Here is a 27773-nt window from a genome sequence, read left to right as displayed (position 1 = left end):
AATTGGAGATCTCTGGTTTTACATGGACTTTGAGCTTAGGTCATTGTTGTAGGTTTCCCAGAGTGTTGGGTGCCATAGTGTTCACCATGTTTTCTCGGTTCACCTTCAGAAGCTTGCGTACACGTCGTATTAATATATTCAAGCGAGAGCGCAACCACGGAGTTGGGATTTCTTCCAATTTACTTCCATGCTCAAATCAATATAATCTCGTCCCAACGACAGTCCAAATAAGAAAGGAATATTCAACAATACAACGATTTCAGAAAGGCAGGGAAAGTCGAGAAGGAGTCCCTGCAAACTACACCGCCCTAATACCTCACCAATACTTCCCCTTTCGCTGGAGTAACGAGCTGCCCATTGTTTCGCTTTATCCAATCCATGATGCACTTAAATCCCTCCAGTTCCAGCGTCTGTAAGCCCAAGTTCCCTGTCATATGCGTGAATGAGATGCGAGGCATCTTGCCTTCTAATTAGGTCTTCAATTCCTGAAATTTGATCCGCAGATTTCTCGGGTAAAGGGGCCCAGCCTAAATGAAAGAGGTAGTTAGCCACAGATCCTTCAACAGGTGAGAATGGCCGCAGTGGTGTGGAAGAGGAACTGAGGAACAGTGCGTATGAGCGTAAGCAGCCACCATATGCTTTGTCTTCGAACGGTTCATAACACGAGTGAAAGAAAAACTGTACGGATGCGGGCAGGTATGAAGGAGTGTAAAAGAAAGGTGTTCATGCACTGAACACATGCGAGGGGCCTATTGTCCCGGTCGAGAGTTGTGGCTGAAAGAGAGTTGCGCCTCTCGAGCAAGGAATAGTGTTGGAAATAGTGGAGATCAATCGATAATCCGTACGAGAAATCTAGACTGCAGAGCAAGGAAAGATGCGATGCAACTCACTGGCGTCATGCGGCCATCCCAGCGTTCATCCACCGTCCATCTCATACCCCGAAGAATCTCCACCATTGTGACTCGTAGCTCCTGCATTGCAAATCTTTGGCCGAGACATGCTCTCCTTCCACCATGGAAGCTGATAAAGGCCCCTTTGGCCTTGGCTTTCCGGTACAGCTCCTTGATATTCTCTAGAGTTGAACCCCAGCGGCTTGGCTTAAAATCATCCGCATCCGGACCCCAGAATGAAGTGTCACGATTCGTGGCATAGCAATTGTATCCAACATAAACTCCTGCAGGGATGAAGATATTGTTGCCGAGAGTATTAGGGACACTAGTGCGGCGGTTGAGGAGCTGAGATATTGGTGGGTACAGACGGAGCGTTTCATAGATGACCGAAGTAAGGATGGGTAGGCCGTGAATGGCAATGTACGAGGCCTCGGACTCTTTCCCCTCGTTGTTGTTAAACACAATGTTGATTTCTTTGCGGACCTCCTCTTGCACCGCGGGATGCTCTCCTAGAAGATATAGTAGAGATATTAGAGCTAGTTGCGGGTTTTCATGCCCTGCGAGGAAGACGCTGACAAGGTTGTCTTGGAGTTGTTTTTCGGATAGAAGACCCATTCGATGCGCGCCCAACATCCTGCAGCCTAATTTGGCAGACTCATGGTCGCAAACATGGTTATGTCCCTTAGCGACATCGGTACGAAGTGTATTTCGAAATTTCCTGACAAGTTCGCGGCCCAACTGTCGACTTTTCCACTTATAATGGTCCAGAAAAGGAAAGTTCAGGAAGATGGGGTTGAAGATCGTCGGCTTGATTCTCATCTGAAGGCTATGCAATGAGGCATCTGGTCTTTGCAGCGTCTGGGCAGTTTAAGTCATCGTAGTCTAAGGAGAATATTGAGTGCGTGCATACCTCGAAACTTAACCCAAAGAGGGTCTCCGAGAGGTTCGCAAGCGCATATCGCTGAAGGAGTCCGTACACAACGAAGCCAGAAGGCGCCTTGCTTGCCTCTTCAAGTAGCATCGTCTTCAGCACCTTAGAATTACGGCAGATGAAAATTGGATCTTGTTCATGTTGCAGCGCAGGCTTGATAACGGAAGTGAAAAGCCTCCAATTCTCCCCATGAGAGCTGATGATGTTATCGCCAGTGTACTCCGCAACTATGCTCTGTGGAAGCTTGACCTGGTTCCCAGATTTGGCGTATATATCTTCGTACTTGAAGACTTCTGCCACGTATGAAGGTTTCTGCAGAAGAATGTTCCATCGTCCACCGAAAAAGATTTTTACAGCGCCATATTTCTGGAGCGGCTCCTTTAGGTACTTGCGATAAAGGTCTGCTTGGTCGACATCTTTGATGAGCGGCAGCAAGGTGAGGTAGAATGGCACGGTCGGAATATTCTTTGGGAAGTTTTGCGGTGGGGTGAAGAGGTAAATAGCGAAAGAAAAAAGGGCAAATAACACGCCTGCTACAACCAACGCAATTAACGAAGCGTAGGAAACCATAATTGGAAGCAAATTTTGTTATCTTCCTCTCTTAAATGTAAGCCTCTTGACAGAAAAGCGAGAGCTAGAGCTATACTTGCGCCGTTTCCCTTCATGCGCACTCGCAAAGAAGCCGACTGTAGACAACACGAAACAAAATCAGGTAAGAGCACGCTGCACTGTAATCTATGGATTATGGAGGATTTCCTAATTTGATCGCTCTGCTGCGGTATGCTTAGTATTTCAGTCGCCAAACGTGGTCCCTGGTAGTTGTTGGGATCGGTTACCTACTGTCAGGGGTCCACTGTTGGTGGTCACAGTGAATTGCCACGCGAAAGGTCAAACGGCCAAGACATGCAGGTTTGCACGACTGGAAGATTGAAAAAGCTTGTAAGCCCAACGTCGCCCAGACTCTAGCCCAGGATCGTTGAAATGCACAGACAAATTTCTCTCGGTGTTGCGAGCCAATGTGCAAGCCATGCGCAGCGTTGACTTGCCCGCCTGATACTTCTCTTAGCTGAGAAAAGTTGCTGTGCACGCCAAGATGCGCCCCAGTTCACAATTGACCACTTTGCAGGATCGAGATTCCTTAAGCGCACAGCTTGGTGTCTTGGGCCACGATTAATGGGATGTTAGAGCCAATAGAACCTCACAAACCGGGAGTTGGAGGCGAGACGAGAAGATGACGGCCTAGATTAGGAGAGGGAGGTGTACGACCGCCAGAATCCAGCATTGTACCCCAGTCCAAGCCATGCTGCGAAAGCTGAGGATGCCGTGCACGATATAACCGTTGTGAAAAATATTATGCTGCGATATGGGGGGTTTACTTAACAACGTGATCAGTTCGTCTGGTCCGGTTAGCATATTACATGAAGCTAGCTAGAGCCGGGTCACATTTTGTTTGCTTCATCCTCAAGTCGCGCCCGAGCCTTTCTTTTTGTCTTTCAAGAATCGGAGAATAGCCCCCTTTCATAATGCCGCCATTGAATAGGGGAACGTCGGCCTACCACTCCATCCACAGTTTGTATTGGAGAGATGAAAGCGGCACCCTGCTGTCTGCGGAAGGTAGCAACTCCCAAGCTTTCTCCAATCTCTGGCCAAAGCTCTGGGAAGAGATCTGCTCGAAGCAGAGTACATGGCGGCAGCTACAGCTTCCTTCGGGCAGGCAGATCAATACTCTTCCAATTCGCGCCGATATCCTGGAACTCAACGACATTCGGTCTAGCTTTCCCCCAGAGCGACAGACCGAAGGTCTGATAACCCAGGTTGCCGAGGTCAAACACCCTAATGGACTAGTCTTGGGGATGTTGACGTCGCGACCAAAGTCACTTGCTGGTGACGATTTCGGTACATGGGCAGAGCACTTCATCCTCTTGGAGACGCAATTCCAGCCTTTTAAACAACTCTCAATACACTCGACTCCCGAACATCGTAGGATATCTGAGCAGGTCGCCGATATCTTCGAGAAAAGGCTGAAAAATATCTCGAAGGATGACCAATGGGACTTCGGTGGCCGTGGACACTTCATGAATCGCGTTTATGGCTTCGTCGAAAGACATATGCCTATTCTTCTTTGCTTGCCGGCGTTTCCATGCAAGTCCCCGAATCCCAGCAAGGTCGGAGGCACCATTCCGGATCTTGCTGAACATATCGCTCTTGACGTGCTTCGAACCTTCGTCCAGGAGATCTGCAAGGTCTATCAGCCAGGTGCGACACTTTGGATTATTAGCGACGGCCATGTGTTCTCTGATTGTAGTAAGTGACGGTCCAACTATATTTGAAGCAGGCGCCTCGCTGATGAAAAGAAAGTTGGTGTCGATGATACGATGGTCGATACATATGACGCGAAATTAATTGAGATATATAAGGAGAAATATCCCGTGGAAGAAGGTCCAGTTCCATTTATCCAGTTCAAAGGCTTAAAGGATATTTTTATGTCGAACCAGGATGCGTTCAGCTCATTCCGAGAGTCATGGGTCGCCTCCATGGACATCCCACATCCTGTAAAGACCGAACTCACAAAGCCATCGGAACTGTGCAGAAAGCTCATGTTGGGGGTCTCGGGAGCAGATCGTAGATTCATCAGAGCCTGCATTGAAGAGCAAGAGCCACATGCTCTTCAACTATATCGCGGCCAAACGCGCTTCATGCTAGAAGACCTTGCCAAGGTCCCTTCAGTGGAGAAGTTAAGCACGAATCAGCGAAAGAAGGTAGCAGCGAAGGTTGCACAGGAGATGATTTCGGTGACTATCCAGGCTCTACCTTGAGTTCCTAGAGTGCTAACACCTCTTGTAGAGGAATCAGGCATATTCTAACCTGGTCGAGTTGTTGCTGCCGAACTATGTTCGACTATCTATTCATGCGTAAGTTTCGATTGATACGTGTTGTACGGGTTCCGGCTGACCTAAGTGTCTAGGCATCCTAACAAAGGACCGAAATTTGCCATTCGTCTGTTGCCCAAGAATCTTGTTCGACCGATCATCTCCTTAGAGAACCGACACGAGCCAGTTCCAGCATACAAGTTCCAGATTCCAACGCCATGGCATAATTCGATTATCAAGATCGAGGGCGATGAGCTCATGTACTTGGCAAGGGCAGACGTAGCAAAACTCGCTGTAAATGGCTCCAATTTCGAGGGTTCATGGGTCACCAGTCCGAATGGCGGCTACTTCGGCTTGAAGAGGAAGGGCACAAAGCAGGCAACTGAGAAAGACACGTCCATAGCCGTTGTCTCGCCCACCCAGGATGTCGAATCTCAAGTGGAGAAATCAAGCGACGGGAATACCTGGAAGATCCTCATCCCATTGCGACCACTGTTCAGCTTTACATTTTTCATGCGGAGAGTTTGGAGGTACATTGCCATGGGCTCGTAACCTTGTTTCCTTACCCCATAATTTTTCTTCCGTCCCTCATTGGATTTCTTTAAGAAGAGTTACTACCAGCGAGTGACATCCCGCAAAAGAGGGCAGTCCGGGCTTTGGCGTTCAGGTTGCGACCGATCTGGCGTCACTCAGCACTTGGATTAGCAGACAGATATAGTAAAACTTCGTTACTGTTTTGGCAGAAAGACGGACGTGAGCGCGTATTGGAGCGGTGTTGTTGGAGGCAGGCTGCTTTCCTTTGTTTCGTTCCACCCTCGGCCCTTCGGAAGGCATGACCAAAAGAAAGCTTAGGCCACCCGCCTCACCCTTCATTTCTGCGTTCTAACCACACAATTATACGCCCTAAGCCCTCCTATTCATTTAGAAACGTGCTCAAATCTTTGCAACTTCTACCGACTGGACCGTTTGTTCTTCCAAGAGACGGGAAACTGGTCGTTCCCCGCAAGTTATACTACCACAGTAGCGCATTCCGTCCCCTTGCCCTTGCCTAAAGTACTTTACAAGACTTCGCGCAATTTGGGAAACCGGGTAAACATTATTTTGAACCTCACATGACCTCTATTCTACGGTGTACATGGAGGTTAATCGGAGAAGGGTCGAAGTAGAAGAATGACGGTAATCATGGAGTCTAGTGCCACTTTTCACCTTCTCTTGTCTATTCTCCTTCTTCTACATTGCGTCGCAACCGTTCACTATGGGGGCCAAATTTATTCTCGGCGCATGTCTGTGGATATTCAGCCTCGTGTTCGCAGAATCTACTGCGTGTAAGTTGGGGTTGGAAGGACATGAAGCAGATCTTGGGCTCACTTTTCAAAGTCGCCAACGGCATCAAGCCCCAGTCATATGGTATTGTCCTCTTTCGAGCATTCGACACCTTGGATGTCTACGCGCCTATTGAGGTGCTCCAGATGGTTTCCAACATGCACAAGATCGATATTTTCCTAATTTCCGAGACCAACGACCCAGTTACCACAGCCCCAATGTCAGCTATGATGAACCCATACAACTCTTCTGTTTGGTACACGCTACCTACCGCACACACCTTTGAAACAGCACCTAAGGAATTTGACGTCCTGATTGTGCCTGGAGGTCCTGGCATCCGGTCACCGTATCTGAACTCGACGCTGAAGTATATCCGGGAGACAACCCCGAATGCTAAGCATGTCATCACAATCTGCACTGGCGCTGGTTTGGCCGCTCGAGCTGGAATTCTGAATGGGAAAAAGGTTGAGAACCGATCTCCTCTATGTTAGCAGTTGATACTGACGCATACTAACATGGACCGGACAGGCAACCACTAACAAGACATCTTGGCCAAATATCATCCCATTTGGTCCCAATACAACCTGGATTCCCCACGCGCGATGGGTCATCGACGAGTCCGGCACACCCCCGATCTGGAGCTCCTCGGGTGTAACAGCAGGACTGGACCTTATGCTTTCGTTCGTGGAGACATACTATGGAAAGGAGAATGCGACGTTTATCGCGAAACTGATGGAGTATGAGAGACATACGGATCCGAGCTGGGATCCTTTCGCTAGGAATGAGACGACTGCCACTGCGGGCTCAAGATGAACTGGTGGAATTACAGCGACTGATGTGCGGCTTACGTGTGGGAGTTTCGCGGATACTCACCGTGGATGGACTATGGTTCAGAGGGACAACTCTTTATGGAGAACCTGATATCCTATAAGAACTTAAGAGAAAGGTGATCGTAGCTCCAATGATTCAGCAAAAGCACCACATCGGTCGAGAAGCGTGAAAGAAGAGAAATAACATTGGTTGTAATACTCTTGTGTGCGATGGGCATGCTAGTAGTATAGCACGTTAGCGCATGCTACAATGAGCCGGGGGTATTGATTTTGTCAAGCCTTACCAAACCTCGGGAAAGTAGTGAGAGAACACAAATTTATATTCTAAATCTAACCCCTGTTATTCCCTTTACCGTTTAAACATGCAGGCTAATCGGTTCCATCAAGTGCGCGCCTTTTGCTTATGGGCTATGGATCCGTAGTTCTGTTCCGGCTTCGTCAAAGGCCCGTGCAACTTAGAACAGATGGTAGAAACGAATAGGAACATTCTTAGAACTTCGTGCATATGCCATCATCCCATCACATGAGATGTTTTAAGGATCCTTGATAGTTAGTTCGAACGATGGGGAAAGAGGATAGCCAAAGCACATAGACTGAGTGGGTGCCGCAACACGAAAAATTAGCAGGGAGGTACACTATCCAAGGTAGTACTGGGAAACAAGATAACAGAGCCAGAACGCTGTTATCTTTCAAACCCTGTCTTATTCGATCGTACGTCCCAGCATGCCAATAATGCTCCCAGCTCACCTGCATAGCTCACGGCTCACCAACATTACCACCGGTCGCATATCAAAGCTCGAATCCTTCCGCCTCGGCTTCCAAGAACACAAGCGATCGCTTACACCTGCACACACGAGCAACGAGCAATCTATCACACGTTTCCCTAATTAATATTCCCTTGCACGTGCATACCCAACACAAATCCAAGTAATCTACCTTCCAGGTCTTTTCCAATACAGCAGTTATCCTAACATCTCACCACCGACATCCCATGAACAGGCTTGCGTCGTGGGATTTGGGATTCTGTATTCGTATACGGAAGAACATGCTCACGGCGGCGCTGCCAAGAACTTGCGCAAATGCGCTCGTCGAGCCTGAACTGGGAAACGGGCCGGGCCCGACACCGCGCCAACCACACCACCACGCCTGCTTCCACTTCCACCGTGGTGTCGCACGGCGTGAAGGCCTGTCTGCCAGGAACCTTGTTCGGCGGTGGCTGCTGTGAGAAAGAGCTCGGCTGGGTTTGTGTCAGGCTGTTGGGTAGGACTGGGAGGGGTCCGGTCAGTCTGTTGGTTGAGGAGCTTTGGTGGGTACCTACCAGAGATGTGGGAGGGGGATATATGAGTGAGCGGGTTTCCGCCCTCAATGACCCTGGCTCCGTTTGCTTCCTGCTCTGTTTTCTGTGCTTAACGTCTCGAATCAATCCAAGTTGGTTTCCCTACTCCATTGAGCTTGCTCTTTTCACTTTGCTCCTCTGTGGCTCCTGCTGTAGAGCATCCATCAATTCATCTGAACATTGGAACGCACTCATCATTATTTACACTACCTCAGCTCTACTCCATAGGCTTCAATACTACTTTATATTCCCCCTTCACAGTACAAAACATTTTCCACAATGGATATGTCAATGTCAGGCATGTCCACGGGCTCGGCAACCCCAACCATGGCGATGGCCATGTCGACGACGGGCACTGGAATGGCAGCAATGGCATCTAGTACTGGCATGCATTCAATGAGTATGGGAGGGAGCTGCAAGATCTCTGTCAGTCTTCCAGACTACCTACCCCGGATCGAGTAGCTAACAACCTGCTCCGCAGATGTTGTGGAATTGGTACACTGTCGATTCGTGTATGTCCTCTTCAGCACTGCCCACGCCCTCTGAAACCGGAAGTGAACAATTCTTACACATGGTCCAGGCTTTATCGCAAAATCCTGGCACATAACCAGCAAAGGCATGTTCGCCGGCTCCTGCATCGGCGTAATCCTGCTCGTCGTCGTCCTCGAATTCCTCCGCCGGGCTGGAAAAGAATACGACCGCTTCATCGTCTCCCAACACACACGCTCACTCGCCTCTTCCAACGGTGCTGTCACAGCATCCACCTCATCCACCTCCTCGCACGACGGCGCCAAACCCAAGGCCCCAACGACGTCAGCCGCCGCCTCAGCCTGCCACCCAGCACCACAGGCAACATTCCGCCCGAATGTCTTACAGCAGGCGATCCGAGCGCTGTTGCATATGCTGCAGTTCGCCGTTGCGTATTTCATTATGTTGCTGGCTATGTACTATAACGGATATATCATCATTTGCATCTTCATTGGTGCGTACATCGGGTACTTTATCTTCGGGTGGGAGAGCTTTAAAGTTGGAGGTGGGGCAAGTGATCGGCTGCAGGAGGAGGTTACTGTGTGCTGTGGGTGACGGAGTGTCTAATGGAGTGGGTAGAAGGGATGGATACCGGGGTTAGAGGTGGAAGGGGGTTGACGGTTGTGGAGAGACAAGAGTAAGGCAATACACCGAGTTAATCGTAATCGAAAGTTTAGGTCGATGGCATATCCAACTAGAATTCTATTGGACGAGGAAGTTGGAATAAAAGTCCATTCGTCTTACTCCAGTTATTGCGACCATGTATGTGAGGACGGTGGCATTCCGCGCGTCGAATCTGCAAACGGGCTTGCGAGGAAAATTGAACAGCAGAGCGTTGTTATTGCATACTACAACACATAATAGGGACAGCTAAGCTTCTTTGCTAGAATTCAAGAGTTTGTCGAGGGGATGCTAATATCCGTCTTGAATCAGATGGTTGTGGGTTCTACTGCCAGTGCCACCCTCCACAGAGCAACATTTGCGGTAATCACAGGTTGAGTGTGGCAATCTGCACTCATGCTTCAAACTTTGCAAATAACTCATTTTAGATTATCATCGTCGTACTGAAGCAAGTGCTACCAACCTAGTACCCAATATATCCATCCCAACACCCAACCCTTCCTCAATCCCCACTTCCACGGCAATCTTCCCCCTTAATCCATCGCATTACTCCAACCTAAGCGATTGATTTCATTTTAGTACATCACACAGACAGAACCTGCCCCCATGCAGCCTCCCCGGACACTTTTTCTCATGATGTAACGTCCATCATTTATTTATGCTACCGTCCGTACCCATCAGTTATGCATATCACTAAGAGGGGACGATAGGAGGGAGATGACGGCTGATGAAACGTACAGGGCAGTTATCGCAAGAGCAGCCAGAGCCACAGTTGCAGGTTCCGGAAGTAGCACAGCCGCAGTTACCCATGATGTTTTGGTAGGTTGGTAGGTATGCAAAGGTAGGGTGGGATTTGAGTTTGAGTGTGAGTTTTTATTGTAGCGTGTCGATGTGATGATGTGACAAAGGAAGAAATAAAAAAGATTCTAACCGATGGTCAAAAGTGTTATATACCTCCATCTGCGCTCTTTGTGCGGTTCACGGGATCCATTGCCTCCCGCACGGCCCACCATTTTCCCAATCAACCCACCTAACCAGTCCCGATTGGATCAGCACAAACCAGGTTCGAAGCACAAATGCCTCCATTCACATCCAGACAAAGGGCACCGATCTGTGTTGCGGGGAATTTGCGGTGGAGCCACTGCCCACTGTTGGCCTTAGCCTACCTGGCGTCCCACCGAGCACCACAGATTCCAACATGATTCGTCTGAGAGAGCAGGTTGTAACCATGCGTGTTTTGTGCGAGCGAGGAAGTGCCATGGGGCATGGCAATCATGGTGGCAATCGTTTCCCGGCGGGTCTCGCCGTTAGTTGCCATGTGTACGCTAGAGTCGAGGCATGGCGATTGACCGAATCCGGGCCCTAAAGATGTAGTTTCACGTGAACGATCGATCGTGTTTCACGGGTCGGGATTGAGGACCTTCGACCTTCGCACAGATGACGCAAGAGGTGATACTCCAGTGTTTGGTCTCAGTGGATTCGATAATAGCCATCGAGGCTAGCCACTATAGGACCTGTCATGTGACGCTTCAATTCACTGTTATTTTCGTTCATAGGGCCCATGTCACTGAGACGTTAAGGAAGCGATTTGGTAACTGGTATAAGGAAGCAGCCACGTGGAGCCTCTCCCCGTGGGATTTCATTGCTTTTCTTGCTCGTACAACTTGAATGTTGTTTGTAGTTACAGCTGCTGTCTAATGTTGCTCGCTGCCTGATATAGTTATATATCGTGTGCTTAGAATCATACAGCCTAGCTAGCCCCCTTGCGCATATAGACCTTCAGATACACTCCTTGAAAAATCAACTAGGCTCTTCATGACTTGTGTGCCCCTAAAAGCTTCACAAGTGCCGTGCGGTCTAGAAAACTATAGCGGAAGATGTCCTTGCAAGGGAAGGCTGAAGCGAATGGATAAATATATACAGGAAAGAAGGGGTAATGATAAAATGACATTTCCAGCATCAAGAAGAACAGAAGTCAGAGTTGAAGAGAAGTGGGGAGCAGTTGGCTGGCCACAGCCAAGTCAAAGCCAAGGTGAAGTGAAGTGAAGTGAAGTGAAGTGAAGTGAAGCGAAGAGAAGTGAAGTGAAGAGAAGAGAAGCGAAGAGAAGCGAAGAGAAGAGCGCGACCGAGCCATGCCTTAAGCCAGCCGTTTTTGGCATGATGCCACTCACTCCAGCACAGTGGCGTCCCGGACTGCATTCGCACTTGTATGCTCCAGGGCCGATAGCAGCCTACTCTCCCTCTTGACGGCATTCGAGCACGCTCCACCACTGCAAGCTTGATACAAGCTAATCGCGGCTGCCCCGCCACAGACCTGGTCTTTATTGCCATTGCACTTCATCAAGCAATTGCCCACCGAACCTTTAACAGGCGCCCGGTCAGCAGCGACACTATTTCCACAATAGCATTCGCCGGAATACTCAAGTCCCGCGTACTGCGTATTCTTGCTCTTACAGAAATCAATGCAAGTCTCGACCGTCATGCTGTTGCTTGAAGTTTGGGCTTGTGAAAGCGTTCGCTTTCCGCTGTCGTCTTTGCCACAGCCGATGTACTTCCATTGCTTGCTCTTGGTTACATCGACGTAGCCCATGCTTTGGGGCGTCGCTACCGAGACCTTTGGAGCGAGGCAGTTTGATTGGGGAGAAGCGGGTGCAGGACCGAGAGTCACAGGGTTGCATCCAGGAAGGGTGGGAAGGACGCCAGAAACTTGCTCGTTGATCATCGAGGGCAGTTTGCAGGCTTGGGCTTCGCCTTGAGAGCGGAAGTCGCCGAAGGTTTGGGCCGGGCAGTTCGGTGTGCCGTCAACGCAGTTGTCAAGTGCCTTCTGGAGAACTGTAGTGTCCCAGCCGTTCACCTAAATGAGGGTGTAAGCGAGGGTGATCTGGAAGGAAATGGGGAATTGAGGAGACTTACAAAATCGCCATGGTAGCCATATCCGGTGGCGTCTCCATTGGCAAAGACGAACGGCTGCTTGTCACCATACCACATATTCTTAAATCCTTTAGTGTCGTAGTAAACCTCATAGAAGAGGGTCACCAAATGAACGGGGTGGCTTGATGGGCACCGACCACCATCATAGTTTCCATCTTTGGGGTACGCAACATGAGACTTGTGGTCCGAGGAGTCTGTGTTCTTTCCGTCCCAACACGATGGGAATGTGACTTGGACACGGATCTGGTCGCACTTCTGGGTTGGAAGACCCTTAGTATCTGGTCCAGAGCCCCCCACGCACTTATGGGATACAGCGCGGCCGGCAAAGTCATCAGTTGCGACTCGTTTGCTTGAGTCACCAGCAAGCATGCGGAAGCCGGGAGGGAAGGCCTTCAGCTTGTCGTTGTCAGGGCCGGAGCGCGTCCTAGAGTTGATGAGCATACGCACGCATTGTATATCACACTCAATGTGCGAGTCAAGTGCCATCACTTACAGGTAGTAGATGGCCATGCCGCCCATATTTCCCCCACTTGTATCCCCAATAATAGGGACACTCAAGAAGCTCCCATTCTGCACATGGAAATACAGTTTCGGCGACCAGTAGTTAGACAAGTCCTGCTTGATGTTGCAGGTAGAACACTTTGATGCACGGGCTTTGTTATAGTCCATAGAGAAGTTGAAGCCATTTCCACCGGAAATGGTGTGCACATGGCTTGCAGCGACCCCAGGGCTGACAACGGGATCAGCACGTTGATCAAAGAGACGGCTGTAGCATTGGACAACAAAGGTGCTGCTAGCTGGAACAGCAAGAGAGGCGACCAGGCCAAAGAGAAGTGACTTCATACTGCTAGAGTATGGAATTGTGGAGTTTTGCAATTGGAGACGATGCCGTGTGGTTGAAGGAGAGACTTGGAATCGTACTTGAAAAGAGTGACGGTGAAAAGACGCAACAAAGGAATGGCACAGGTTTCAAACCTGGAGAAACAAACAAAAGGTAAACTGAGACTGAAGCACAAGGCAAAGCGGTGGTGAAAGAGTGTGCTCACAGGGGACCCTTTGTTAAAATATTTCTTGGGCCACCAACTGTGCCTCCAACACCGAAGAACCACTCACATTACCGCAATTTCCCAAATCCTAAAAGAATGTTTCCCCTGCAGACAGCCCTCATGTAGGAGACGAAAAAGATTGCGGGTTCCTGCATGACAGGTGATGAAGTGTGTCAGCTAGCAGTCGTGCGAGAGGGGGACTTTTTCAACCGGCGACAAATGGCGGAGGGAGAAAAGAGCAGGTCGTTCACTCAAAGGTTCCCGGCGCGGTCGTTTCGAAACGTGTGGCGCCTGACACCCCGGCTCCGCGCATCGCTCGCAGCCAAAACGGTCAACACCATCTGCACGGGATATTAACCTCCTGCCAGATAAGCTTCAAATAGAGGCACAAGGCTGGCTCGCTTAGACCCACCACAAGCTTTCTCTGTCGAAATATCCGCTGTGGATGACATGTGCAGTCAGCTATCCAGATACATACAACCCTATCTTATCATCTCTCCTAAGCCCAAATCTTATTTATCAGCCCTGAAGTCCGAAGGAGGGGTGAGCACAAGCCGAGGGGCGACGAATTCTCCAGGCTCTTGGTGCAAAAGCCGCCGGTGTCACCGTGAAGAGCGCCGGCAATCTCCACTTTCCTCATCGTGCCTGAAGGAGTGAACGAGACTACGCATTCGGGAGATGTCGTGTGCAATCATTTAGACATGTGCACGATGTGAAACATCACCGTAACGCGCGGGTGGATGCTAGAAGGAAGTTTCAATCGCACTTCTTCTATCCGGGAGGAGATACGCGCCGAAAATGCAGCTCGTAACAATTTTCTCGCCTTGCATTTATTCTTCCGAATGTGCATGCAGCCTTATTCTAGTACAACGATACTGTGAAGGCAATAATTGAAGGACACTGACTCTAGTTTGTCCTTGGCTGGAAAGCGATGATTCTCATGCCACTCTGAATTTCTCTTCTAGTCGATCACTCTATCTTATCACATGAAATTGAAGGGAATAATGTAGATCAGAGAAATTCTCTAGTTGCAGCAACAGGAACCGAGTAATTACAACAGATTGAATTGCCCCTGCTTATTAGCTAGCTGCAAATATGACGTGTACAGTATTCCCTGTCCATGAGCAAGTGCGCCTCCTTATTGCAGCACAATTTAATCATAGCATCCTTCGCTAAGGCTCTCTAGGCACCGTTTCCATGTCTTTCCGTGGCTTCCATGATCATTTCTACCTGAACGTTCGCCTTCAACATGACTCTCAACCCCCATTCCACACGCAACCATCAACATGTCATAAACCATTAATCTTAAATGCTAGAGCCGTACTTACAGAAATAACTGAATAAGTAAATTTAGTCGAACGCAAGCAGATCATTAAGTTACAGGGCTTAGGGAAAATTGCGCCTAATCAAGGCGAAAGAGGAAGGATGGAGTCACGAGAAATGAATTGAAGGGGAAGGGCTATGTAAGTAGGATTTGCTAATTAGTTTACCTTCAAAACGAATTTGTTCATAGGGCGGGGCTCCAGAACGTATAGATAGCCAGGGACTGCGCAAAGGGGAAGAGTTTGGTCAAGAAACATAAGCTAGATTTGCTAAAGGAGTTAAATAAACCACTGTCTCCTCTTCCAGAAGAGCCAGGAGCACTGCTTCAGGCCATAGCGGAGGAAGTTAGCATTGTACACTGCTCTAGACGGCACGAGAGGCTGCTATGATGCTAAATTGGGGAGGAAAGTGTGCCAAGTTTGTGAGTGAGCTTTTGCAGCTAAGGTATTTAACGGGTAAAATGAACGCAAGGTACCAAAACTCCGAAGTGCCATGCAGAATTGTATCTTCTAAGCCCCCTCCTTATGTCATTTACCTGCGTACCCCCCTATGGTTGATTGGCCTGAACTCTCCACGGGACTTCTTGTGGCACATAGGGCTGGCAGTACCTGATAATAGATGTCAGTTACCCCGTGAGGTTCAATAGATAATAGAGCAAATGGGTCAGACATACATGCTTCCGTGGGCAGGAATTATGTGTGAGACCTGTATCGATCCACCTCCCCAAGAGACCGTACTATAGGACGAGTAGCGACTGACTACATCCCGCACGATGTCTGCAATATCTTGCGTGCCCACCAGGACGCGGCCATCCACGGTAATATCAGGAAAATTCTTTCTGTTGACATAGAAATGGCAGTTTCCATTTGAGACCAGGTCCTGCCACTCTGGAACACCCGCGCCACCGCCGTTGCTTAGTGCCCAGTGGCGATCCATACCATCGAGACCAGTCGCGAGGTCACTGCAGTCCTGTATCGCTGGGAAATCTGCATTGGCAGTTGAATCGAAAGTGCTGTCACCACATTGGTTTCCCATGAAGGCGTTGGGTTGAGCGCCTGGGTAGTTGACGCGGCGGGTGAGGCCCGATCTTGAGGTGAGGGAGTTGTGGAGGAGGAGAGTTATACTCTTCCCATCAGGCGTGGTTGAATCACGGCGGATCATATCGTTGGGGATATCAAGATTGCCGTTTGATGCTGATGTTGTCGGTAGGGAAAGTGCTGCAGGCAGGCCTGCTAGAAAGACCAAAGGTGTTAAGGGTCTCATAGTTTCGAGTCAACTAAGAAAAATTACCGTGAGGATCCAAGCCGGAAAGGTTTATAAAATGAGAGGGTGGACACAGAAACGACAGATAACTGTTGCGAAAGAAGAGTGCAGTCAAGCGTAACATGCAGCCGGCATCGTCACAATACTTATATATCTTTTTCTTCAACAAATCCATAGGGCTGGGGCTTCTTTTTTTGAGCAGGCTGTATGAAGGAGCATCTAAAATGAAAAGTATTTTGATCCCGAACTCGCGTAGATCGGATGAGTTGGTATAAGTGCACCCTCTCCTCAAATCTCTTCCGATCATTGGCCCAATTCTCGTATGTTTCCATACCCTTGTCAGCTTTTTAATCCTCCCGACCCCGTATTTCGGACATGGGGGCCTTTGTATGCTCGCAAGGCATATTCCTCGCACTTACCGCGACCTAAAGCTTGAATCGAAGACCTAAGCAGATTTATAGCCCCAGAACTCCATCAAAATTAATGCGATTCCAGCTATGCATGCGACATGGGAAATACATTCCAAGTTGAAAACAGATCTCTCGAAAAGCTCATTGTTATCTGCCTACACCTCATCATGAAATCTGAAGACTAGAGACAGCACACAAGTCTATCTCAGTTGTCTCGTCATTGGCTCATTTCTTGTTACTATGAAACGTAAACGTAGCGGCTAGCTCAGCCCTGCAATTTCCATGTTGATCTGATGCAAAATTTCCGAGATCCTTCAAACCACCAGAATTTATCTGCCGGGTGATTTCCTTTCTCAGTGTCGGTTGAGTTGCGTTCTCTGCCTCCGCAAGGTTGAACTTATCGTCCAATGTATCCTTGAACCTGTGGCTGGACTGCACATTTGCTACTGCGTATGCTTCACACTTCTAGTGCACTGGTATTTTTCACCTCACGGTCGTGGCGGAGCAGAATAATCAAATGCAGGCAAATGATCGATAGTATCTCTACCACAAATATTTCCGAGGCTTGGTGAGGGACAGGAAGGTACCACATCTCGGTGAAGAGCAAGGGGAGTACAATGTGTGGAAGCCGAAGGATTGAAGGAATATTTAACGATAGATCGGATCCACTAGCGATATCGTTATTTTGGGGTTGCTCAGCCGCCAAAAGTTGGCGAGGCTGAACGCCTGATCTGTTCCAATTCGCTAACTAACCTTTAGTATCATGATGCTCCGCTATTCTATGTTCACGATCCCCGACGATAAGTACGGACCAAAGAATGTCCTTAATCGTAGTATTCCTTGCTCAGCCCCTATGCGCGTGGTTGGCATATAGAGTCTTCTTCTAGTTCGCAACGATGTTTTCTGCTTTGTTTGATGGAAGACAATATGTGAGCTACTCCAGGGCCAAAATACTCCATGAGTCTTTCAAGACGGCTCGAGCTGTCTCCAGGCTGGAACTTGTGCATGGTGTTTTGGTAAGACTGTCTTCTCATATTCTCCAGATCTTCCATCAAGGTCCAATCCCCTTTGTCTTTTCCATTGCTGTGAAGAACTAATCCCGGTCTCAAAAGTCGCATTAACAACCCACTCTACGCGATCACGACCTCTCTTTAATCCACTTGTCACTGCTCCGCTGTGGTGACACTGATTCTCTTGCACCCGAGTTCTACGTGTGCGACTGTTCCAAGTATTGTTCCAAGTGGCATGCACAGGTCGTAATCGACGGGTTGAACGGACTAGGCTCATTTCCTCCGAATCATCTGTCGGGAGGCACACCGGGGGGGATTGCTTGATCAAGTATTGGCACGGAGAGCGAAACGGTCTCAAATATAGATCTCGAGAGTCGACAAAGTCCTTCTCTTTACAGAGGACCTGGCTGAGTGAGTGAGCCACTTTGCCGCCAAGCCTACCCACAAGTTGGTTAACTTCCTCGCAGTATGGATCCGCACCGTATTGCAAAAACAAAGACATAATCTCTCCATATGTTTTGCACTTCTGTTTCCAAAAATTACCGCACCGAAGTCCATCCGACATTGCGTTTAGTAGATGTTGCCATAGAGTTTGGCCGTCCATGTGCGTATTTGGGTTCAAGCCATGTTTTAACATGATTTGGAAATCGAGGAGTAAGTCTGTCACTGCGACAAATGTTCGAATATGGTCGAAGGTGGCGTGGACCCAGCTAGTTCGGCCCGGGCCTAGGAAAATGAAAATGTCGTTGATATTGGCGCCATGGCGGAGGAATAACTCCAGTAATTGTTGTCCTTTTTGATTATGAGAAAATACGAATGAGGTAATTCCCCTCAAGAGGTAACTAAAGAGGCTCAAATCGCGGATGCGAATATATGGTTTTATTCCGAGCCTAAAACATGTTTCAAACATCTGGGCAGTGTCTCCGAGACTGTTGTCCCCGATAGTCTTTGCTAATGACTCAACAAAATCGGGCCAGGCGGTAGTGTCATGTTGTACAGAGGCACCATTCTGAAATAGGAGTTCGAGTACTCGATGCCATTCGCCCCCCAAATGATATACTTCGGACGTGAGAGTAGTTTGGCGTAGGAAAACTTCCCATATGGGCACATCGAATGGCCCTTTAAGATTCGGAAAAATAGCGTTTGGATTGGCGCCGCTTTCGAGAATTAGGCGAATTATCTCGGGTGAGATTATCCCCCCACCTAGCTCGTTGTTGTTGAAGCCACAAGTGTGCAAGTTGCATAATACCTCTAGTGCAACGTCAAAGTCGCCCAAACGTCCCGGCATTCTTTTGTCGCAACGACACGTGAGAGCATGGAAGAGCAGAGAATCAAGATCCTCCTTATAGCCCTTTTCGACGAGCCTGTACCTGATGTAGTCCACTCGTCCAATATGAATAGCATTCTTCAGCATCGATCCAATAGGTGGGCGAATTAATTCAGAGTCCGAGTAGAAAGAATGCCTTCCATAGATAAGGTCGATGTGATCAAGTACAGAATACTCAAATCCTCTATCTGAAGACTCTCTAGCAACTTTGTTGGCAAATTTGACTGCTCTCCCAAAGGTTACTCGCGCAGAAGTCCTCGAAGCAAATTTAGCCTCCGCAAGTAGCACTCTTTTGATAGATTGGTTTGGGTCAAAGCCACTACGTACTTGAGCCCATAGCAATGATTGCATCTTAGGAGTCTGGAGGAAATCTCGTACCGTACGGTGTAAAAAGTCCACCTCGGTGGGGTAGTGGAGTACATCTCCAAAACCGCCCGGTGGCTCCAAGAGTCCCTTGTAGCGACCATTTAGACGGGTCCAAGTTTTTGAAATGTGAGTTTGAAGCTGTCCTTCATCAAATGGAGTGAAGTCAAGCTCTAGGCCAGCTTCCGGATCGTCTTCTTCGAGGAATGAATAGTGAATAGTGTTAAGAGGTTCCTGGGCTCTGAGCAGGGCTTCCAACGGGCCGTACTACGGTCCGTACAAAGTGAACCGTAACGGTCACGTGTTCAGTACGAACGTACCGAGTTCGTGAGCCGTACCGTACGATTAATGATGCCCTAGGTACGGTACGTAGTACGGATGTCTCAAAAATGCCTATTACAGACCATTTTCTATTCCAGAGTTATCTATCCACGCCTCTTGCCGCCTTACAGGCCTCATCTAGTCCTATCTGCTCTTGTTACTAGGGAGAACTAGTTATTTTATAGTTAATTAGACCTTAATCTTGCGTCTCTAGAGACCCATAGTCTTAGCTGTTTCGACTAGAGTACGGCGTACTTTAATCGAATCGTACTACTCGTACAGATCACGTGAGCCGTAACAGTTACGATACGTACACCTACCTCTCCTCCCCCCTGTCGTACGAACGTACACAAAATCTCACCCGTACAGGCCTCAAAATCGCCCAATCGTACAGTACTACGCCTCGTTGGAAGCCCTGGCTCTGAGGGCAACCAAAAGGATAGTCGCCATTCGGGTTTTATAGACGGAGTGCACGGAGTTGATAATATGCTCAAAGAAAAGTTCAAGGTCTGTGGGCAAGGATGCCAATCTCTCCTCGAGGACAGCTACAGTATCTGCGTTCATCATACCGTCCCGAAGAGAATGTACAACCAAGCGGACCCAAAGGAATACACCCTTCGCTCTTGCTATAATCTTGGTGACAAGACTTTGGTAATCAACGTCTGTAAGTGGAAGACCCACTCTTCTGGTTTGGTCTAGTAGTCGTTCCTCAGCAAACAACTGGATATCCGCCGCCGTCAAGGTGTGAAGGTAAAGTTTTCGTGCATCCGATGATCCGAATGCCGACTCAAAACAATTCCAAGGGCGGCTAGATAGACAGAGTTTGATATTGGGAGACGAAGCGAGGTCTTCCAAGATATAAATGAAATCCTCGTGGTCTCCGTTATACTCGTCAAGACCGTCTATCTGAAAGAAGAAGTTCATGTTAACATACTCCTTCTTCCTCAACTTTGAAAAGCACTCCCGAAGATCTTTTTCTTCCCAGGAATCAGCTGGTGCGGTCGAATATTTATGGCATGCCCACCGGGTTTCACAGATGGTTGGGATAAGCTCAGGACATGCCGTTAGGACACTGTAAAGAAGAGATTGAAGTAGACCTTGCAACGACTTTTGCATCTCCGTACCAGGGCCCCAGAAGTAGAAGCTTCCCTTCACCAAAGGAGTTGTACACGTCCACTCCTCCAGTGCGCGACTCATACCATCATGATCCTCAAGGAACCTCATCAAAGTTGATTTTCCAGAACCAGGTTTTCCGGTTATCCAAAAAATTCCGTTCTCATGTCGCAGCCAATCCAGGAAATTGATTTTTTTGCGCGGATCATACTCAGGCAGCTCTGTAGGTCTCGAAACCCATTCGTATGTCTGCTTATAGGCCTCGGCAATAGCGGAATGCCGGACCCGCATGTTTTCAAAGCGTAGACTATCGAGAATCATGTGACTCCTACGAATCTCATGGACCGTAGATGAAAGAATCTCGAATTGACATCTAAGGTCCTCTAGTGAAGCATCATCTTGACCGGCCACTATTGATACTTGGATTGAATCTAATTTCTTGGCCAAGTCCTCAATACTTTTGCTTATGTCGGAATTTTGTGCGTTCCTCTCTTTTGATCGAATATCCAGCGTTTCAGAGAGGAGGTTTTGCTGAACACTAGGCCCTTAGATCAGCCACGAAAAGCTTTAAAATGCATTTTTAGACTTTCGAAGCTTACATACCTAACTTTAGACACCATGTAAAACATGATCTGGCTACGCAATTGGTCCAGCCTCCTCTGCAAATCCAGAATGCGGTCTTCCTTCCATACGCTCTTCAAGGCCGTATGGACACTCCGCCATTTTCGGGAGGCCTTAGAGTCTTGTCGAGGTCCTCCGGGAATGTTTAGAGGGCCTCCTGGACCTTTCTGACTTCGGACCTTTTTCAGAGCGGAGAGGATTTCAGAGGCTACCGACTGGCAATGCCTTGCTAATATGACCAGCTCGGGGTCAGTGGAAGCTCCACCAGTTCCGCCTTGCGCTCCTTGTTGATTCGCAAGTGCCCTGCCGATGTTGGAGCTGAATTTACTGAGCTGTTCTGCGGTATTTTGGAGTTCATCGATTTCAGAAGTCGACCCCGAGGCTGAACAATAAATCTCCTGGCATTTTGAAAACAAGGAACAGCTGAAGTGGACAAGTTGGACGATGTTCCCTGTCAGGCTGATAGCCACGAGAGCTTCCAGCACCATCACGCAGGCTTCTGCTGGTTGAGGCCATAGGACGTAAATCGCTACGTGATAGAGTCGAAGCGGACGCGGGACACAATATCTGGGGTGTTGAGCTTAGCCTCATTGCTGGCAGCTTGCCGGAGTTCCTTACCTCAGTAAGGTCTTGTTGATTGGATGCCTTGGCATACAAGGCGAATGAGCCCGGCCAATGATGCACTGACACCCTGTCGACTCTCACCGGAACATCAAGCCACCAAATGCACTATAAGGCGTACTTAGGGAAAAATATGAATAGGAAAGCAATTTGAAAGCGGGAGTGATAATAGGGTGGAAGAAACCCTAGGTAACGAACTACTCAGCGTCCTGTCAGACAGGAGGGACTGGATTTCACTAATAGCTGCGAAATTGATAGTAACTAACCTCCCTAGCAGGAGCCTCCTATTTGGGAGCCAGCCTCGCCAAGGTTGGAATAGCAAGCAATCTCATCACCTGTGCATTAACTCACTGCGGAGTACAATTCCCCCACAATGTCCCCTCAAAGGCGCCCCTCCCAAACCACCCAGTCAACGGGCTCTCAGCCTCTGCACTCTCCTCCCTACTACCCCACCCGTCTTCCCTATTATCCCACCTCCCTATCCTCTCAAACATCTCCGTCAGCCCCTGTTCCCCACCATACCATCTCTGCAGCCAAACCTGTATTGCCATCCCCTCAACACTCGCCCTCCCCTTCAACCACCACAGCTCCCCAGTCTCCAGTCTCTTGAACCACCACGCAAGAAGCAGCAAAGCCCGGGGATCCTTCGTTTCAAGAAGTGTACGGAACTCCGGCGACATATGGCCCATGAAGTACAGGAAATTGAGGATATTGTCATGGGTTGGGTTCATGTCTTGAAGACGGCTGAGAATCAGCGCGGGGAGATGGTACGGGTTGTTTTGGACGGTGGAGGATGGGGTGATATTGAAGAGCCGTCTTGTTTCTTTTGGAAGGAGGGACAGATCATTTTCTTCGACCCATCCCGGTACATGTAGGTGTTCATGCTCCTGGACGAGTATCTTGAACATAGAGTCGGGTCGTAGTGGGTCAGTGAGATGCCATATTGCCTTTTTTCCGTCACTGAGTTTGAGCCAGTCGAGGTCATGCGGATCCGGGGATTTGAGAGGCCATGATTGCTCCATGTCAGTATTCTCGACATAGGAGAAGACAAGTGCTCCGGTGAGGGCTGCCGTTGCCCATAAGGCATCGCGAGAGGAGGGCTCGATAGGGCGAGAGAGGATACGTTGAAAGAGAACGTTTCCTGTGTTCCAGTGTTTGAGGGACATAGTTTTGAAACGCATACTCATGATTGCATCGCTGGAGAGGTGTGCGTCGTGCATTAGGGTTAGACTAAGAACTATATGCATAAGGAAAGGATGCTAAAGAGGATTAGTCTAATGATGTCCGAGGAAGGTGCCGGGGATGACAAAGCGGAACAGGGGGAGAGGACGCAATGAGGGTTACTTACCGCGAAAGCAAGCTGTATCATACAATCCCGATACGCCCCTGCCGTCCTACGTGTCCCAATCGTCATGACAGTCCTATCCTGGAATCTCTTCAGAATCTCTAAATCTCTGTCGTCGAAGACCCAGAACTGCTTGCCATTGCCAAATGGAGCAGCTGTATCATTTGATAAGCAATCGTAGACTATGGAAGCTATGGTCTGGTTGACCGATACAGGCTCGATCTGTGGGCCTTGTTTCAGATTAGCTGTCTGCGGCTTATGCGAGAGGTCCACCTGGAAAGACCCTTGTGCCGACAGGTCAAGTGAAGACTGCTTTTTGTCGAAGTTGCACGATACGCCGTAAGATACGCATTTATTACACTGTGGACGTGTTTCGTCGCACTGTAATCAATTAGAATATGCCGTATTCTTACCTGCGAAGCTCAGAGAGCTGATTGGGAAAGAAGCTAACCTTCACTCGTCTTAACTTGCAATTCCCACATCCTTTTCGAGACTTGCTGTGCACTTTGCGTTTCCTCTCCGAGCCTTCTTGGAATCTTGAGATGGTCATGGCGAAAGTGCTCTACCTCGTGTCATATTCCCAAAACTATCTGACGAAATGGTTGATGAGCGCTGTATGATGGTTTATCAGACGAAACCTCGTTGGCTCAACTCTGATCCTGCAGCACTGGCTCTAACTTGGATTCGTATTGCGATGTAGGAGGACTGAGCGTTTGGCGGCATTCTGACTTTATGTACGATCGCCCGGACCTTACAAACCACCCATTCGCCGACGAGTCGGAGGAATTCAACGACGGTGGAAACAAATGAGGGGAGAAAGAAGGTGAGATTCCTGACGTCGTTCATCGCGCTAAGGATCCACGCTAACCTCGTGTCGTTCCTGAGGCGGAGATATCTGGCAGAAAGAAAACGACGCTTTATTAGTGGTTGGCACCAGTGATTGATGCTCTGTGGATTTCCACCGCAGAGATTCCAGTTTCAACACCACTCAGGCTCATTATGCCCCGACCCGAATTTGACCGTGTACAATAGTGAAACAGCCTTTTAAGTCCTGGAGTGCTTGAACGGAGATTATGGCGTAAATCCGGTGGTTTCGACATTTGCATGTAAAATGATGTGTGAGTCGAAGGTGGAACCTGATGGAGAGGATGCAGCTCAAGGTATAAGATGAAGGTGACCTCGATTGAATGTCGAGCTTGGTTAAGAAATATCATTTTCAGTTCCTCCTCTGTCTTTCATCAATCCCATTTCCCGCCATGTCTTCCATCACTCTTCCTCCGAAGATGAAAGCCCTCGTCCAGGAAGTCAAAGGCGATCCATTGATCCTCAAGTCTGTCCCCACTCCGCAAGCAACCCACGGCGCAGTCGTAGTCCAAGTCCTTGCCTCTCTCGCTCATCCCAACCTCCCTAAAATCCTCTCCAAGGAAGGATTAATCTTCACGTACCCGATTCCCTTCACCCCGGGTGACCGTTCTGTCGGCCGCGTCGCCGCCACAGGCCCCGACACAACATCGCTCCCAGTCGGTCAACTCGTCATGGTCGAGCCCTGGTTCCGCGCGAGAGATAATTCAGATGTCCAGATTCTGTTTGGGGCCTTTGATGGCTCGACACCTGCGGCGAAGACGTGGATGGCGGATAATTGGCGGTATGCAGCTTATGCGGAGTATGTAAAGACGCCGTTGGAGAATACGTGGGCACTGAATGAGAATCGCCTTTGCAAAGAGTTGGGGTATAGCATCCCCGAACTGCTGCAGTTGACAGTTGATGTGGTAGCTTATGGAGGCTTGAGGGGCATTGACATTAAAGCTGGAGAGCGTCTCATCGTGGCACCCGCCACTGGCATGTTCTCAGGAGCGACAGTCGGAGTGGCCGTCGCCATGGGAGTTAGTGTCATTGCCGTTGGACGGAATATCGAAGTACTCAAGAAACTGAAGGAAACATGCCCCGAGCAGATCGAAATCGTCGTCCTGACCGGAGACTTGGAAAACGACAAAGCTGCTATGATGAGGTTTGGTCCCGTCGATGCGCTTCTGGAGATGAGCCCCGCAGAAGCGGGAGGAAGTAATTATGTTAGAGCTGCCTTCGGAGCGCTGAGGCAGTACGGACGAGCTTCGATTATGGGTTATGGGACTGGTCTGATGGCCGACATTGAGATTCCGTATATGGAAGTCGTATTCAAGAACTTGAGGATTCAAGGCCAGTGTATGTACGAGAGGGAGCATGTCAGGGGCTTGGTCAAGTTGGCTGAGTCAGGAGCGTTGAAGTTGGGAAATAAGAGGGGGGATGGGGTAAAAGGAACATTCAAGCTTGAGGAGGTAGACGAACTGTTTAAAGGGAAGGTCGGTGTTGGCAGTTTCTATGCGCTGACTCCATGGAAGGAGTGAGATGGAGAAGAAGGCGCAACTCTAAACGTTTAAGCCCAAAATAGGTGGATCAATTTGAGCACAAAGCGCATCACGAAGAGCAAGAAATGAAAGTCATAACTTTTGATTGTCATCAACGACAAACACTTCATTCATCCCACTCACACCTCCTCATGCACAACAATCCATCATCCAAATACTTCTACACAGGTAAAGAATCGAAGTTATACAAAAAACAATATGCACGCGTCATAGGCGTCTAGCACAGATCCCTATAGGTTGACCTGATGTATCCGATCCTGCCTGATATTTCCCTAGGCCCAAAAGTATATAAAAAATCTTCTTCAAAGCGCCAACAAATGCAAACGTCCACAGCTTATCCTGCTCATGATTGGGAAATTTACGCGCTGGCGTAGACCTCGCCGGTGGCTGAAAGGCCATTACCGGAGTTGAGCTGGTTCTCGCCAGTGCCGACCATGAAGTAGGCATATCCCTTGACAGCGTCGGCATTATCCATATATGCCATGACCTTCTTGAGGAAATCGGCAGCCTGTGCGGATGAGGCAGTACCAGGGTTGAGACCGAACTCGGTAACCCAGATGGGCTTGCCAAAGCTCTTGGATGCCTCCTCGCAGTGGGAGATGAAGCGGTCAACAACCTTGTCATCGTACTGGTCGTAGAAATGGATATTGGCTGCATGCCAGGTGGCGCCAGGGCAGGCAGTCTTGAAGCGGCTGAGCCAGTCCAGACCCATTGGAGCGGGGCCGTTGGTGACGGAAGGACCGAGGATGGTAACCTCGGGATGAGCGCTTACAATGGGCTCCATGTAGTTGGTCCAGTTGGAGCAAGCCTGTGTAAGAGTAAGGTTGGCCTGAGCCGGATGATCGGGCTCGTTGAAACCCATGACGACATTGGTACCAGCCTTGACAGCGGTGTCAACATCCTGAAGCCACTTCTCGGGGGTAGCATCGGCAGGCTTGTGCATCATCGGGACGAATTTGATACCCTCTGGCAGAGAACCACCATATTGAGTAGACGCCCAGTTGTACGCAAAGCCGAACTTGCTACCTCCGAAAGCACTGCAGAGAGCGGGCTCATTGTAAGCGAGACCACGCTTAGAGCCAGAGTAGGTGGGAGCAGATGATGGCTTTGGAGCAGAGGACGAGGCTGGGGCACTTGAGACCGGTGCGGAGTACACAGTCGTGGTGGGGACAGGAGCAGAGCTGATGGGAGCGGCAGAGCTCACAGGGGCAACGGAGCTAATGGCTGGAGGAGTTGATGCGGGCTTTTCGGGGAAGCTGAAGCTCACCACAGGAGCGGAGGATGATGGTGCGACAACAGACGACAATGGCACATATACTGGAGCAGACGATGCTGGAACGCTTGAGGCGGGCTCAGCGATGCTTGAAGGGGGGGTGTATGCTGAAGAGGGAGCACCACCTCCGATGGTAACCGTGACCTTGTTTGTCGCTGTGACATAAACTGTAGCAGGTCCGCAAACAGCCGCTCCCGTGCTCACATCGGCGGCACCAACAGAGCTAGGAGCCTCACCGCCGCCCGACTTGGGGTGGGTTGCGTAGATGGTAGAGTATTCAGTCATGGTTGAATACAAAGTCTCGAGGATAGTAGTTGTCTTGGAGCCGGGAGCACCGGTACCAGTTGCAAGAGGAAGCGCAGTGCTATTCGCGTTACCTCCCCAGCCACCAGTGGGGTAGGGCGCGCCAGTTCCGGGAGCGCCAGTTCCATATCCACCGGACGGTTTGTGGTGGAACTTGCTGTGACCATAGTGGGGAATGGCAGCGGCCGTGGAAACGAGGGTCAAGAGACCAAGTTTGACGGATGGAGACATAATGCTAGTTGGTATGAATGTTGAGTGACTTTTCGTGTTGGATATGAACAGGGAATGCGATTGCAGCTTCGAGCGCAGGAGTCAGAGTGAATCGAGGCCGACCAGGGCTATTGCTGTGAATGGAACGAGGGTGACGTCTATGTAGACAATGAATGAAACGAGCGAATGCTCAAAGAGAGTGAACGCAACAGCACCGTGGTGAAGTGTGAGTGAGAGGGTAGGGGAAAGGAAGAGGGTGTCCCGGGGGCGGATTCAGCTCATATAGGAGGGCGGGGCGTTGAGGAGCCCAGCAAGCGGGCTGACTGGGCCTGGACAAGGGCTCGACCCAGTCTGTCAGCGGCAGCGAGCCCAGCGATAAACTTTTCTTAGAGTGGCCGTCGCACCAGTCAGCCACAGCACTGTGCGTCGATGCCATTCAGGGGCAAGCGCCAGGCACAGCGTGGGAACATTCACCCCGTTGGGTGGAAACGAGCGGTGGTAGCCACTCATGGGTGCTGAAACGACTGGGGAGTCATCGGCACCCAACCAGAAGAGTCGT

General features: G+C 49.5%; 12 protein-coding genes across 12 annotated transcripts; 4 read left to right on the top strand and 8 right to left on the bottom strand.

The window, feature by feature from the left end:
- Window positions 1-213: 213 nt before the first annotated feature.
- BDR25DRAFT_330391 (cytochrome P450) lies at window positions 214-2427 on the bottom strand. Its single transcript, XM_033692526.1, has 3 exons — window positions 1801-2427; window positions 891-1748; window positions 214-527 (listed from the first exon to the last, which is right to left on the bottom strand). The coding sequence occupies exons 1-3, from the start codon at window positions 2389-2391 to the stop codon at window positions 471-473; spliced, it is 1506 nt and encodes a 501-aa protein (XP_033554540.1). The 5' UTR covers window positions 2392-2427; the 3' UTR covers window positions 214-470.
- A 55-nt stretch (window positions 2428-2482) lies between these two features.
- BDR25DRAFT_348020 (uncharacterized protein) lies at window positions 2483-3280 on the bottom strand (the record flags this gene model as incomplete). Its single annotated transcript, XM_033694355.1, has 7 exons — window positions 2483-2507; window positions 2551-2657; window positions 2702-2871; window positions 2909-2979; window positions 3024-3133; window positions 3159-3196; window positions 3265-3280. The coding sequence occupies 7 exons, from the start codon at window positions 3278-3280 to the stop codon at window positions 2483-2485; spliced, it is 537 nt and encodes a 178-aa protein (XP_033554539.1).
- Window positions 3265-5243, top strand: BDR25DRAFT_275034 (uncharacterized protein; the record flags this gene model as incomplete). The annotated part of the gene is made up of 4 exons (XM_033687460.1): window positions 3265-4125; window positions 4180-4613; window positions 4666-4733; window positions 4787-5243. The coding sequence occupies exons 1-4, from the start codon at window positions 3345-3347 to the stop codon at window positions 5241-5243; spliced, it is 1740 nt and encodes a 579-aa protein (XP_033554538.1). The 5' UTR covers window positions 3265-3344.
- A 703-nt stretch (window positions 5244-5946) lies between these two features.
- Window positions 5947-6827, top strand: BDR25DRAFT_338476 (class I glutamine amidotransferase-like protein; the record flags this gene model as incomplete). The annotated part of the gene is made up of 3 exons (XM_033693283.1): window positions 5947-6016; window positions 6069-6478; window positions 6543-6827. The coding sequence occupies 3 exons, from the start codon at window positions 5947-5949 to the stop codon at window positions 6825-6827; spliced, it is 765 nt and encodes a 254-aa protein (XP_033554537.1).
- A 1392-nt stretch (window positions 6828-8219) lies between these two features.
- On the top strand, window positions 8220-9624 carry BDR25DRAFT_299527 (Ctr-domain-containing protein). The gene is made up of 3 exons (XM_033689174.1): window positions 8220-8606; window positions 8662-8692; window positions 8761-9624. The coding sequence occupies exons 1-3, from the start codon at window positions 8460-8462 to the stop codon at window positions 9261-9263; spliced, it is 681 nt and encodes a 226-aa protein (XP_033554536.1). The 5' UTR covers window positions 8220-8459; the 3' UTR covers window positions 9264-9624.
- A 1872-nt stretch (window positions 9625-11496) lies between these two features.
- Window positions 11497-13103, bottom strand: BDR25DRAFT_206555 (WSC-domain-containing protein; the record flags this gene model as incomplete). The annotated part of the gene is made up of 3 exons (XM_033684491.1): window positions 11497-12183; window positions 12243-12684; window positions 12754-13103. The coding sequence occupies 3 exons, from the start codon at window positions 13101-13103 to the stop codon at window positions 11497-11499; spliced, it is 1479 nt and encodes a 492-aa protein (XP_033554535.1).
- Window positions 13104-13805: 702 nt separating this feature from the next.
- Window positions 13806-14606, bottom strand: BDR25DRAFT_348016 (uncharacterized protein; the record flags this gene model as incomplete). Its single annotated transcript, XM_033694354.1, has 8 exons — window positions 13806-13969; window positions 14016-14049; window positions 14073-14141; window positions 14208-14262; window positions 14293-14330; window positions 14407-14420; window positions 14497-14561; window positions 14593-14606. 8 exons carry the CDS (start codon window positions 14604-14606, stop codon window positions 13806-13808), a joined length of 453 nt encoding a protein of 150 aa, XP_033554534.1.
- A 570-nt stretch (window positions 14607-15176) lies between these two features.
- Window positions 15177-15892, bottom strand: BDR25DRAFT_308577 (uncharacterized protein; the record flags this gene model as incomplete). The annotated part of the gene is made up of 2 exons (XM_033691020.1): window positions 15177-15237; window positions 15303-15892. The coding sequence occupies 2 exons, from the start codon at window positions 15890-15892 to the stop codon at window positions 15177-15179; spliced, it is 651 nt and encodes a 216-aa protein (XP_033554533.1).
- A 1889-nt stretch (window positions 15893-17781) lies between these two features.
- On the bottom strand, window positions 17782-21545 carry BDR25DRAFT_275021 (uncharacterized protein; the record flags this gene model as incomplete). The annotated part of the gene is made up of 5 exons (XM_033687459.1): window positions 17782-18469; window positions 18620-18717; window positions 19060-19269; window positions 19756-20974; window positions 21040-21545. Coding segments are annotated over 5 exons (2721 nt in total), but the record flags the coding sequence as incomplete, so codon positions are not given.
- Window positions 21546-22025: 480 nt separating this feature from the next.
- BDR25DRAFT_275020 (uncharacterized protein) lies at window positions 22026-23806 on the bottom strand (the record flags this gene model as incomplete). The annotated part of the gene is made up of 3 exons (XM_033687458.1): window positions 23475-23806; window positions 23027-23404; window positions 22026-22937 (listed from the first exon to the last, which is right to left on the bottom strand). Exons 1-3 carry the CDS (start codon window positions 23571-23573, stop codon window positions 22026-22028), a joined length of 1389 nt encoding a protein of 462 aa, XP_033554531.1. The 5' UTR covers window positions 23574-23806.
- Window positions 23807-24237: 431 nt separating this feature from the next.
- BDR25DRAFT_364585 (GroES-like protein) lies at window positions 24238-25597 on the top strand. Its single transcript, XM_033696854.1, has one exon. It carries the CDS (start codon window positions 24280-24282, stop codon window positions 25405-25407), a length of 1128 nt encoding a protein of 375 aa, XP_033554530.1. The 5' UTR covers window positions 24238-24279; the 3' UTR covers window positions 25408-25597.
- On the bottom strand, window positions 25495-27491 carry BDR25DRAFT_299526 (uncharacterized protein). The gene has a single exon (XM_033689173.1). It carries the CDS (start codon window positions 27233-27235, stop codon window positions 25787-25789), a length of 1449 nt encoding a protein of 482 aa, XP_033554529.1. The 5' UTR covers window positions 27236-27491; the 3' UTR covers window positions 25495-25786.
- Window positions 27492-27773: the final 282 nt, after the last annotated feature.

Source organism: Lindgomyces ingoldianus (genome assembly GCF_010093535.1).
Source record: "Lindgomyces ingoldianus strain ATCC 200398 unplaced genomic scaffold BDR25scaffold_1, whole genome shotgun sequence".
Classification (NCBI taxonomy): Eukaryota; Fungi; Ascomycota; class Dothideomycetes; order Pleosporales; family Lindgomycetaceae; genus Lindgomyces; species Lindgomyces ingoldianus.
Note: the sequence above shows the minus strand (reverse complement) of the source record. Positions and strands in the feature narration are given on the sequence as shown.